At 36.7% G+C, this 13752-nt stretch overlaps 1 protein-coding gene across 1 annotated transcript; it reads left to right on the plus strand.

Annotated features, from left to right (window-relative positions):
• The first annotated feature begins 10201 nt into the window (after positions 1-10201).
• LOC131636124 (patellin-3-like) lies at positions 10202-13444 on the plus strand. The gene is made up of 5 exons (XM_058906774.1): positions 10202-11237; positions 11437-11805; positions 11917-12041; positions 12584-12725; positions 12904-13444. Exons 1-5 carry the CDS (start codon positions 10338-10340, stop codon positions 13156-13158), a joined length of 1791 nt encoding a protein of 596 aa, XP_058762757.1. The 5' UTR covers positions 10202-10337; the 3' UTR covers positions 13159-13444.
• Positions 13445-13752: the final 308 nt, after the last annotated feature.

Below are 13752 nucleotides of genomic sequence, written 5' to 3' on the forward strand. Positions count from 1 at the left end.
TTCCATCCGCTTCGCCATTTTGCCGGGGAAGAAGAGAGAATGAATATGAAGTAGAAATTTGAGAGATGAGTTAGAATTTGATGTGAGATTTTATGGAAGAAATGAGAGGTATTTATAGAATGAAAAGAAGGATAGAGACGTTGGGGAATGAAGTGATTCCGTACAAAAAAGGAAAATTTGAGTGGAAGTGGGATTTGAAAGAAAGTGTATGGCAGGGTTTGAAAAAAGAGATGTATAGAATAAAGTTAGGATTTGATTTTGAAAGAAAGAGAAAGAAAGAGATTTTGAAAATAATAGAATATAGTACAAAAATTAGTAGGAAACAAAAGTTAATAATAATTTACTTGTTACTAGTATAGTCTGAATCCCCGGACTCTGCGCCTGCAAAAAGATTTAGTTCTGTACCAATTGCGTCAGTACTATTTATCTGTAAATAAATCTCAAATAAATAGCGTGTGTGAAGTAATAAACAGTATTTGGCGTTTGTGTAAGAATAAATTCAACAGCGAGCCAAAATACCGTATAAGAAAAATTCTAAAAACCAAGTATTCATAAATCAGGATATTTATGGAATAAAAATCCAAGATTGGGAAACTCCCAATTTTTAGACAGAAGTCTGTTGCCTTCCATTTTTTTTTGAAAAAAAGATGCGGGCAAATTTTGGGGTATAACAAAGAAGCATTTAGGAGAATTGCTTGAGAAGAAATTCATTCGTCCTAGTGTTTCGCCGTGGGGTGCGCCTGTGTTGCTGGTAAAGAAGAAAGAGGGGTCAATGAGGCTGTGTGTAGATTACAGACAATTGAACAAGGTTACTATCAAGAATCGGTATCCATTGCCGAGGATTGATGATTTGATGGATCAGCTGGTTGGAGCGCGTGTGTTTAGCAAAATTGATCTGAGGTCTGGGTATCATCAGATACGTGTGAAAGATGACGACATTCAGAAGACTGCTTTTAGAACAAGGTATGGACATTACGAGTATTCTGTAATGCCGTTTGGAGTTACTAATGCACCTGGTGTGTTTATGGAATATATGAACAGGATCTTTCATCCTTATCTCGACAAGTTTGTAGTGGTATTTATAGATGATATCCTGATATATTCTAAGAGTGAGGAAGAACATGCAGAGCATCTTAGAACTGTGTTAGAGCTGTTGAAAGAGAAGCAACTTTTTGCCAAACTGTCGAAGTGTGAATTTTGGTTGGAAGAAGTCAGTTTTCTTGGACACGTGATTTCTAAGAATGGTATTGCTGTTGATCCTACAAAGATAGAAGTTGTATCTCAGTGGGAAGCGCCGAAGTCAGTGTCAGAGATTTGTAGCTTTCTTGGTCTTGCAGGTTACTACAGAAAGTTCATTGAAGGATTTTCAAAGTTAGCATTACCGTTAACTAAACTAACCAGGAAGGGACAAGCTTTTATTTGGGATGCAAAGTGTGAAGAAGGATTCCAAGAACTGAAGAGGAGGTTGACTAGTGCTCCTATCTTGATTTTGCCGAATCCGACAGAATCGTTTGCGGTCTATTGTGATGCATCGCTGATGGGTTTAGGTGGTGTATTGATGCAAAATCAACAAGTGGTCGCTTATGCGTCGAGACAACTCAAAGTGCATGAAAGGAATTATCCGACTCATGATTTAGAGTTGGCAGATGTGGTTTTCGTTTTGAAGCTGTGGCGACATTATTTGTATGGTTCGAGGTTTGAGGTGTTCAGTGATCATTAGAGTCTAAAGTATCTCTTTGATCAGAAAGAGCTGAATATGAGGTAGAGAAGGTGGTTAGAATTCCTTAAAGACTATGATTTTGGTTTGAATTATCATCCTGGTAAGGCCAACGCCGTGGCTGATGCATTGAGTAGAAAGACTTTACATATGTCTATGCTCATGGTGAAGGAATTGGACTTGATTGAACAATTCAGAGACTTGAGTTTGGTGTGTGAAGGTACTCCTACTAGTGTTAAACTGGGTATGCTAAAGCTAACTAGTGGTATTCTTGAAGAAATCAGAGAAGGTCAGAAAGCTGATGTTGAATTGATTGATAAATTGACTTTAATTAATCAAGGCAAGAGTGGTGAATTCAGGGTTGACGAGAACGGTGTACTGAGGTTTGGTGACCGGGTTTGTGTTCCTGATATTGCGGAACTTCGAAAACGTATTTTGGAAGAAGGACACCGTAGTGGGTTAAGCATTCATCCTGGTGCTACCAAGATGTACCATGATTTGAAAAAACTATTTTGGTGGCCTGGAATGAAGAAAGAAATTGCTGAGTTTGTGTATTCTTGTTTGACGTGTCAGAAGTCAAAAATCGAGCATCAGAAACCATCTGGGTTTATGCAACCGATGTTTATTCCTGAGTGGAAGTGGGATAGCATATCAATGGATTTTGTCTCGGGTTTGCCGAGAACTGTCAGAAATTGTGAAGCTATCTGGGTCATGGTGGACAGGTTGACGAAGTCTGCACATTTTATACCGGTGAGAATGGATTATCCGATGGAGAAGCTAGCTCAGTTGTATATTGAGAAGATAGTTAGTCTGCATGGTATTCCTTCAAGTATTGTGTCAGACAGAGATCCGAGGTTTGCGTCTAAGTTCTGGGAAGGTTTGCAGAAAGCTTTGGGTACTAAGCTGAGATTGAGTTCTGCTTATCATCCGCAGACTGATGGACAGACTGAGAGGACGATCCAGTCGTTAGAGGATTTGTTGCGGGCATGTGTGTTGGAAAAAGGAGGTGCTTGGGATAGTTAACTGCCTTTGATTGAGTTTACCTACAACAACAGTTATCATTCGAGTATCGGTATGGCTCCGTTTGAGGCTTTGTATGGTATGACGTGTAGGACGCCGTTGTGTTGGTACGAATCTGGTGAGAGTGCTGTGATTGGACCAGAAATTGTACAACAGACTACAGAGAAGATTAAGATAATTCAAGAGAAGATGAAAGCTTCTCAGAGTCGTCAGAAGAGTTATCATGACAAGAGGAGAAAAACACTTGAGTTTCAAGAGGGAGATCATGTGTTTATGAGAGTTACTCCTATGACAGGTATTGGTCGGGCTTTGAAGTCAAAGAAGTTGACTCTGCGTTTTATTGGACCATTCCAAATTTTTGAAAGAGTGGGGGAAGTGGCATATCGTATTGCTTTACCGCCGATGCTTGCAAATTTGCATGATGTATTTCATGTGTCTCAGTTGAGGAAATACATTTCGGATCCATCCCACGTGATTCAAGTAGATGATGTATAGGTGAAAGACAACTTGACGGTTGAGACTTTACCTGTGAGGATTGAAGACCGAAGACTGAAGCAATTGCGTGGCAAGGAAATAACTTTGGTCAGAGTGGCTTGGGGAGGACCTGCTGAAGGAAACGTTACCTGGGAGCTAGAGAGTCAGATGAAGGACTCTTACCCAGAACTCTTTACCTAAGGTATGTTTTCGAGGACGAAAACTCTTTTAGTGGGGGAGAGTTGTAACACCCGTATAATTTTAATATTAATTTAATTGGAATATTGAATTAATAGTTAGAATTATTAAAGATTTTGTGAAAATAATGGATAAATAATGGTTTATGGCATTTGGGCCATGTGAGGAAATAGTAAAAGAAGGGGGGTGATTTAATAAACCTTTTACTAATTTTGTTATTATTTTCATAAAACAATTGGGAATTGGGAAACAAAGAAAGAACGTGAAAGATTGAAGGTTTGGGATCACGAGGAACGTGAAGGAGAACGGTAGAGGGAGAGACCAAGAACCAAGAACTCTATTCTAAGGTAAGGGGAGACTCTCCATTTAATCTTTATTATCGTATTATGGATGATAGTATGGATTAGGAGTATTGTTTTGGTTAATTGATTCTATACTCTGGATTTTCTATTGTGTTCATCATTTAGACTGGATCTATAAATGTTAAATCCCTAATAACTGAGTAGATTTAGAGTATGATGAATGAAATTGATTATAGAATCATATACTGTGATTGTTGGGTGAATTCTTGTGCTGTTAGAATGTGAATTTCTGGTTTTGAGACCCAAATCGCAGGCTGTACAGATGAACTCGCGAGGAAGACGAATGGGTAAGTTGCAGATTTGAGAACTTCTGCCCATTTGCGTATGATACGCGTACGGTACGCGTATGGAGGGGACGATACGCGTATGATACGCTCCCCAAGTGTGCATCAGGTTGCACCTTCTGCTCATACGCGTATGGTACGCGTATGGTGTCTGGCAGATACGCGTATGGCAGGCTGATACGCGTATGCATGTGTTTTGTGTGGAAAAATGGATATGTCCATACGCGTATGGTGTGCGTGTTGTGAAATTTTATCTATGCTGGTACGCGTATGGCCAGCATGACTTGCAGATTTTGCTGTTTTGTGATTTTTGAAGGTTAATGGCGTGTAACTTTCGAACTGATGAATCTGTATGATTTATTGTTATATGATTTAATTTGAATGATGCAATTGTATATATATATATATATATATATATATATATATATATATATGAACATACTTGTTAATGATGATGATGATGTATGGGTATAGATGATGCTACTCATAGTATGATGATGATGATAGTATGTTGTATATATGTTGCATGCATTCATAATCATTTGATGAGGGCTGTATCCTAACAATAAGAGGATACAGTGAAGGGCAAGATTCCCATCGTGTGGAATCTGTGCTGGCAGGGCCGTATCTGGATGATGATAGATCGGTCGGTGGGTTTTCCCACTGGTGATGTTTGGTACCACATGCATAGTGTCAGTTTCATACATGTGCATGATTTGTTCTATAACATGATTATATATGTTATGTGATGACTTGTCTGTTTATCCGTGGACGTGTAATGATGATTTGTCTGGATATGAAACAATTGGGTGAATGATATAACTATGATATGTTATTATTTATGATGCAATAACATTGGTTAACTGTGATGAGACTCACCCTTACTTGTTGTCATTTTCAGATTGAGGATAGCGGCGCGACTTGGTGAGGATTAGCTCATAAGTCGGTTTTTAGTTTTGTGTCGGTGTCATGCTCTGATAGATGTAACACTGGGAACGCGTTGTTTTGGAGTTTTGATTATAACTCTATTTATTATGTTGTTTGAAGTCTGATACATTAATGATGAATGTTGACTCGATAATTCAATTTCGCTGTGTAAACATGATTTTATTTAATGAGTTATAATTTCGGATGTTTCAGTGAATGCATGACATGTGCCAAACGTGTGTATTCTTTATTTTATGAATTGTGACACCTCTGCATGTTTACTCTGATTAATATTTGTTAATTGCCGCGGGTTATTAGAGGGGTGTTACAAGGGTCACCAAACTTAAAAGGTGCATTCCTTTTCTTTCTCTTTTTTTTTCAAATATACTTGGATCACTCACTTATTTTCATCGGCTTCCTTACGTAGAGCATGTGTGAGATGGTGCCGACTGCAAAGATAAACTACTCAAGAGCTATTAGAGAATAAGAATTCAAGGCTATGTCATAACAAGTATTCAAAACAATTTCCATACTCAGGAGAATTACAGTGTTAAGACAATACCGATCTTGTGAGCTTTTCCCAAGTCTCCACAACTAACCTCATATTAATCTATAGCCTAAAACTTTCAAAAAAGAATTTTTTTAAATAACTAAAAACAAAACAAAACAATGAACAAAAGCGAAGAAAATAAATGGTTCCCTCCCCCACACTTAAAACAAGCATTGTCCTCAATGAAAGAACATAAATACAAAATAAGAGTGAGAGAAAGGACAGAACACACCCGAGTAGTCAAGGAGGATATGTGATCACATAAACAACCTATGCTAGTGAAGGCTCTTCTACAATCTCTCCTTCCAAAACATAGTTCTCATGGATCAGCTTCGGGTAATGCTCATCGTCCTTAAAAAGTGGTTTAGCTCCTTCGCCTTTTATTCCAGGATCAAAGAATGTTCTTCTAAAAGTAAAAGTGTCAAACGGGCACGTGAAGGTGCTCTCATCTTTCACAACATCAAGGAACCAAAGGTTATGGGGCTGCCTTACTACTTTTGCTACATCTTTAAGTGAGATCCTATGCACACACATGGTGAACTAATATCATAAATGTCATCCAAGGTCCATCCAATTCCTTTCTTATGCTTCTTCAAAACCTGCAAAAACTTACTTTCTTGATCAAAATGAAGTTTAGAAGAAATTTTAACCGGGAGTTTTTCATTCATCTCTAAATAAGCATATTTAAGATTTTCAAGATTTGGTTTCAGCTTTCGGGAAGGTGGTTGTTCAATGGATGGTTTGTTTCGGGCATCCGGGGTGTCGAGAGCTTCATCTATATGAAAAACTTCATTTGCAACCTCATATGCAGTAAGCATATCATTTTGCAAGGCAAACTCAATTTCAGCACAAACAAAGCAAATTTTAGTGTCAGTACAAACATCACAAAAGTAAACATCATCAAAACTAGACAATGATGGAAAATCAGCTACAAACAACAGTTTCAGAAAGCAACTCTATTTGAAAAATAGATTGCTCTTCCAAGGGTTGTTGGTTTGATCCTTGAGCTTGCTGCATGGCATTCATCAAAGTGGCAAGTTGTCCAATTTGTGTTTGCAAAGTCTGAAGAGTAGAATCTATTTGTTGTTGATACTGGAGATTATTTGCAGCCATTTATTTGACAATATCCTCTAGTGAAGGTTCGGAAGGTGCAGAGCACACAACCTGAAATTCATTCAAATGCTTATGCGGATTCTCACCTGCAAAACCATTAAACCTAGGCAACAAATGTATCTAACCAGATTTTAATTCAAAAGGTGCATCAGCTGCGGGATACTCAATACATAAACCATTATAGTTCACATCAGGGGCAGCCAACTGTCTCAAAGTTCTTTGTTCAGCCATGTTATCAACAAACACAGAAATACCAACTATGTCCCAAACAGGCAGAAACAAATAGAAAGAAGAAAAACGATTAAAATAAATTCATAAAAATATAAAAACACAAAATTTAATCTAATTAAGACAAATAAGAATTTTGGGAATTTTTTTGGATTTTTTTGACTTTATGAAAACAGTAAAATATTCATTAAAAATAGAAAAACGATGAATTTGGAGAGTATTGATCGCACGATTTTTTTGCTCCTAGTAGGCAAAAACGATTTACAATCGAACACAATTTTCCAAAAACTGAATTTTTTTACTCTAAATGCGGATTAGCCAAAACCGAGAGGAAACTACGACCTAAACGCGAGAACACTAAACCTATGACTCTAATATCATTTAATAACGACAATAATCCCCGGCAACGGCGCCAATTTGATCCGCTGTCGCGCGCGGATCAAAACGAGTATTTTGAAAACGTAATATAATGACAATGACTCGAGTCGTATCACAAGGATTCTTGTTTGATATTAACTAATAGAAATCTAATTGGGGGGTTATGGTTTTAGATCGATTTATGAACAATAGAGCAAATAAGTGATTAAAATAAATGATTATAAAATAAGCTAAAACGACAATTTGCTGATTCGGTTCCTATCTATCATTGATTATTGTAATTTCAACCTCCTAAGCGGATTATCTATTCCTATTCGATTATAATATCTATTGACAAGCGCAATTGATAGTATAAGTTGTATGTTCCTATTATCCGAATTAAGCAAACGGGATTAAGTTTCATGAATTAATCAAACATGAATTAAACGGACACGATAACGAATTAAGCAAACGATAACGTGACTATAGTTAGGATCATACAACCAATCAAATTAAATCAATATAGTCTATGCAAATCGAATTAAGCAAACAAGAGACATAGATTAATATTGAAAGGAATAGAACTGAATTATAATTATAATAACCTCAAGGTCGGAACCTGAATACAACAAATTGTCTCAAAGAAATTAGTTCTCCATGGAATTCGTACAAGCTTGCCTCATACTTTTCTGAATAGTAAAAACGCGACTCTCAATTGTACGACCAAACCTAGGTACTAGAGAGAACCAAACGGTTTACAGCCCAACTGGGTCAAATACATAACCCAACCCAATACAAATGACCCAAACTAAATAAAAAAACTATTGCTGCAACTTCAAACGCAATTCTGGAAAATATGCGTTTCGAATCTGACTTTGACTCCAACACGAGAATTATATCTCTTTCTCTTAGCTTTCCGACAATTATTAGAACGCGTCAATTGGATTCCGGGAACTCCAGTTATGATCGTTTCCGTGCAGACTGCTAAAGCTGAAAAATAAGTACGAAAATCAAATAACAATAAAAATAAATTAAAATATAAAAACATTATAAAATACAAAAATAAGACAAGAAAATCATGGAAATGTATAAGTACAAACATAGAGGAATGTGCATCAAAATGCACTGATCATATATGTTCAGTGAAATATCAAATCAAAAGACATCAAACTATAATTTTTGACATAGTGCTTATAATTAAAAAACACTTATAATTACATATGAGTAAAGATGACAAAGTGGTTCGACCTGCCATAAACCCGTCAAAAGTAAGGCAAAGCACGACAAACCAACTTAAGTGGGTGGGTTCATCACATCCATCTTGTCTCGTTCCTTAGTAGATTAAGAGGTTTATAACAAATTTTTTTTTCAAATTTTTTGATAAATTTTTGTTATAACAACAAATATATTGTTGTTAGTTGTTGTTATAAAAAGAAAGCAACCTCAACAACTTAACAATATAATTAACAAATTCAACATTTTCAATAATCTAACATTAAGATTAATGTTCTTGCGAAAAACACTAAATTGAGTGACTTCCCTATAGGAATAAGGGAAGCCGCAATGTAGTAGATTTTTGTAGAATTTTGGGGGATTTGGATGATATGACAGTGGTGTGTCTTGACCCAAGATGAATGTCTTGCTTATCCCTCTGTCGGGAGCCCCTCTGTAAGTCTGTATCATGTGTCTTTTTCTTCCATCTGTCTATTCTCCAAGGACCCTTTATATAGGATAATCATTGGTTTAATGGCTATTTAAGTCGTCTTGTAACATTCGTAACCGCCCATTAATGAGTTGTAACGTTCGTAACCGTCCATCAATGACTTGTAACGTTTCTTGGAAATCGGCTTTACTGTGCCGAGCTTATACCCGATAGCTTATTCAATGTTGGTCCTGGGTCATATCCCGACATGTCCTCAACTGCTTAGCCCATTTCGGCCAAGTCCTAACTGAGTAGTCGAATCCGATCTCTACGGATGATCTCCTATATTGACTCGTAGTTTTTTTTTTTAATTTTTTTTTCAAGTGCTCCTTCCATTTTAAAATGACAGTTGTTTTAGTAAATAAAATTTATTTCAAAATGAATGTCATTCTCACTTTTCAGTGTAAAAATGATTGTTACTACTATTTTTCCAATTGTGTTCTTTAATTATTATTTTGTACAATACTTCCAATATATTTATAAGGTTAATTTAGTAAAAGTGTTGTACTAGTAAAAAAATACAGGTGTGCATGTTCCCAGCGCAAGGACATGGAGACTTAGAGGCCTTAGTAGGTTTATAACACAATATAGTGATTAGGACTTGCCCACAACGTTGAGAAGTCATGTACGGTGGTATTTTTGAAATAGTTTAGGAGACCTACTCATGTGAGGTGAGAGGCTATGATGATAACTGGTGATGCTTGATAGCAAGCGTATAATTACATGCAATCGTGTGTTAAGACTATAATGAGCGTTATGCTCTTTAGGGTGTAAAGAATGTGTATCACTTTAGGTATGTCCGTGTGAGTTATGATTTGTTTTCTCTCATTGAGATAATATGTATTTATAGAGGTCTCTAAGACTTAGAATTTTTTTGAAAAGGGTCACCGCCCACTTAATTAATAGTTGGATAGTTGAATCCTTATTTCTATAGGAGTTGTACATCAATTAATGAACTTGAATTTCTCTCTGCCCAAAAAAACATCTTTTCACATGTTTTTCACATGGAGCGAGGGAAATCTATGGAGCGAGACATTTCCTCCCTTTTGGAGACCTTCTATCGTCACCTATTTTAAAACGGTATGAGAACATCGCCCTAGACGAGACCTTTTATAAATATAAAGTAAAAAAAAAAATAGTATAAAAAAACAAAAGTTGAAAATAAAAGAAAGAAAGAGATAGAGGTGTAATTGGGCCCACAAAGTGATGTACCTGCTGGCAGACAGACTGGTTCTCCCCATCATCATCATAATCTCTTTACATAAAACACAACAACCCAGCCCATTGTCTCCAACTCCAAACCAATCCCACTCTCTCCCCTCTAATATATTCCTCCCCACCACCCTTCCCCCTTTTTCATTTCCAAATACCCTAATTCTTCTCAAACTTCAATTACTTCACTCTAATGGCTCAAGAACCCCAAAAACCAACTGAAGATGTGGTCCCCACCACCTCTGAAACTCCCGTCGAAACTCCACCACCCGCCGCCGAAGAAGTTGTAACTGCCACCGCTACCGCTGCTGCTGCTGCTGATGTCTCCACTGATAAGGACGTTACTCCGGTTGCTGAAGATCCCGAGAAGCCGGCTGAAGCTGTGGCGGAGACTGCTAAGCCTGCTGATGAGCCCGCCGCTGAGAACAAAATTTCTCAATCGGTTTCTTTCAAGGAAGAAACCAACGTCGTTTCTGAACTTCCTGAGCTTCAGAAAAAAGCACTCGATGATCTCAAACAGCTTATTCAGGAAGCACTTAACAAACACGAGTTCACCGCTCCTCCAGTTAAGGCTACACCTGAAGTAACCGCACAAGAAGACAAAAAACCAGAAGAAGAAAAGAAAACCGAAGAAACGAAATCCGAAGAAAAGAAGGAAGAAGTCACAGAAGAGAAAAAGGAAGGAGAAGTAGTAGTTGAAGAGAAAAAGGTTGAAGAAGAAAAAGCTTCAAGTTCTGAGGAACCTAAAACCGAAGCTAAACCCGAACCTGAGGAGAAGAAAGTGGAGGAGACTGTGGTGGAAGTTGTTGAGAAAATAGCTTCGAGTACTGAAGAAGACGGTGCGAAAACGGTTGAAGCTATTCAAGAAAGCATAGTATCAGTTGCTGTTACTAACGGTGATGGTGAACAACCTGTTGCTGTGGCTGTTGATGTGGAGGTTCCTCCTTCTACACCAGAAGAAGTTGAAATATGGGGAATTCCGTTGCTAGCTGATGAGAGAAGTGATGTGATTCTTCTGAAGTTCCTTAGAGCAAGGGATTTTAAGGTGAAGGAAGCTTTCACAATGATCAAACAAACTGTTCTTTGGAGAAAGGTAATTAAGATATAGTTTGATGAGATGGTAGTTTGTTATTTCTGAAACACGGACATAGACACCGGACACAACACTAACACGTTGACTCCGCTGATAATTTGAGAAAATCAAACAAGTCAATTCAAGCATAACATGATCATAGTTTGTTATAAGTTGTTGTTATTATTTAGTTACTAATTGATTGTGTCTGTGATAAAAGGAATTCGGAATTGAAGCACTTCTTCAAGAGGATCTTGGAACTGATTGGGACAAAGTTGTTTTCACGGATGGTTATGACAAAGAGGGTCACCCTGTTTACTACAATGTTTTTGGTGAGTTTGAGAACAAGGAATTGTATCAAAAAAGTTTCTCTGATGATGAGAAGAGAAACAAGTTTATCCGTTGGAGGATTCAGTCTTTGGAGAAAAGTGTTAGAAAGCTCGACTTTGCTCCATCTGGTATCGCAACTATTGTTCAGATTAATGATCTTAAAAATTCTCCTGGATTTGTTAAGAAGGAGCTTAGACAAGCTACTAATCAGGCACTTCAATTGCTTCAGGATAACTATCCCGAATTTGTTGCCAAACAGGTTATTAACAGTTATTGTGATTTTTTTAAATATGTTCGAGTTTTTCATGTTTAGTGACTAATATTGATGCTTAAGTTGGTGCTTTTTGTTTGTTTGTTTGTATTTGTGTAGATTTTTATCAATGTTCCTTGGTGGTACCTTGCCTTTTCTAGGATGATTAGTCCTTTCCTGACACAGAGGACCAAGAGCAAATTTGTATTTGCTGGCTCCTCCAAATCTGCTGATACCCTTTTCAAGTAAGTTATTCCTTCTCCTTTTTAAGTGCTTCATCGTAAAATACAAGTCATGTTTTTTAGCCCGTAAGAAGAAAGTTGTTAAACTAATACTTATATAGTTATGAATTGGCTATAAAGTATAGTTTTATGCTGCTATATTTGATATTGCGAAAAACTATGTCAAACACCACTTATTCCAACCGACAATGTTTTAAATTGCCTATAAAGTAGTTTTGTGATGCTATTCTTGGTATTATGAAAAATTGATCTCAAACACCACTCATTCCGATGAGTTGAGTCATGTTTCAGTCCTTGGTATTGCTAGAGGTATGATCATATACAGTAGGTGCAGGCTCAATTGTAGTTGCGTTATGGTTGCAGAGACATAGAAAACCTCGACTGTAGTTCAGATTCCAGTTCTAGATTTTTATTAAAATCTTTGGAAGATGCGGCTGCAATTACCACTTGTGGATGCAAAACCTTTGGGAACATACCCTATTAATTTATCATTATTGATGTCGTTATTTAGTAAGCTCTTATTGATAAATATTTGACTTGAACAGATATATAGCACCCGAGCTAGTGCCAGTTCAATATGGAGGACTTAGCCGAGAGGGTGAACAGGAATTCACTACTGCTGACCCTGCTACAGAGGTTATTATCAAACCAGCAACAAAACATGCTGTTGAGTTCCCAATTTCTGAGGTGAGAATAAAAACTTGTTTGATAACCAATCTTATCATGGTTTTAAATCGCGGCTACGTTTACGCTGTGAAACTTTATACCAAAATTACTGTTGCGGACCGCAATTTAAAACCTTGATCTCTTTATGTGCATATTTAGTATTAATATGTTGACTGTTTCTGAATGATTGAATGTACAGAAAAGCACTTCGGTTTGGGAAATCAGAGTGGTGGATTGGAATGTGAGCTATGGAGCAGAATTTGTGCCTAGTGCTGAAGATGGATACACAGTGATAGTACAGAAGAACCGAAAAATCTCACCAGCTGATGAAACAGTAATTACCAACACCTTCAAAATCGGGGAACCTGGCAAAGTTGTACTCACCATTGATAACCAAACATCAAAGAAAAAGAAGCTTCTTTACAGGTCCAAAACCATACCCATCTCTGAGTAAAAAAGGTTTCAAAGAAAAAGATGTCTGAATTCTTCATTGACAAAGAGAATGATATACCAAGGTGAAGAAGAATACTAAGGGTGTTGTTTTGTATTCATTATAAGAATTATATAACATTGTTGTGAAAGTTATTGGGTGGGTTACTTATATTCTTTTATATAGGGTTATTTTGTTCATTTGGGCTGTAAATTATTTTTGTTTCACGTATGGGGTTGGTAAATTTTATTTACAGTTTATTATTATTACTTATATTTTCAATACTAATGTGGTGTTTTCTTCATTTGAATTTGAATTTGATGAAACCTTTGTTATGGAAGAACTCAATTGGGGTTCCTTTCCTTTATAAAAGAAAAGTTCATTGTTTTTGTTTATACTTGATAATTTACTTAATTCTTAAGTTTTGTTTGGTCTTATCTTTAATATAGATAATTTTTTCCTATAATGTTTTTGGTACTATGTATCTAGACATTTTTATTTATGAAATGTATCTAGACTTAATATGAATGAAGTGAGGTTACTAGTATATTTGTTTTTCCAGGTAATACTTTTCTTTTTGTAACGTCTACTAATATATCTAGTTGTGTTCTTGACTAG

Source organism: Vicia villosa, unplaced genomic scaffold (assembly GCF_029867415.1).
Source record: "Vicia villosa cultivar HV-30 ecotype Madison, WI unplaced genomic scaffold, Vvil1.0 ctg.001641F_1_1, whole genome shotgun sequence".
In the NCBI taxonomy this organism is placed as follows: Eukaryota; Viridiplantae; Streptophyta; class Magnoliopsida; order Fabales; family Fabaceae; genus Vicia; species Vicia villosa.

What these genes read in the sequence shown, in the direction of transcription:
- LOC131636124 (XM_058906774.1), top strand. Translation starts at nt 10,338, where the DNA reads ATGGCTCAAGAACCCCAAAAACCAACTGAAGATGTGGTCCCCACCACC. An exon ending in CCGAATTTGTTGCCAAACAG is followed by an intron (nt 11,806 to 11,916) that starts GTTATTAACAGT and finishes GTATTTGTGTAG; the next exon opens with ATTTTTATCAATGTTCCTTG. An exon ending in TTGAGTTCCCAATTTCTGAG is followed by an intron (nt 12,726 to 12,903) that starts GTGAGAATAAAA and finishes TTGAATGTACAG; the next exon opens with AAAAGCACTTCGGTTTGGGA.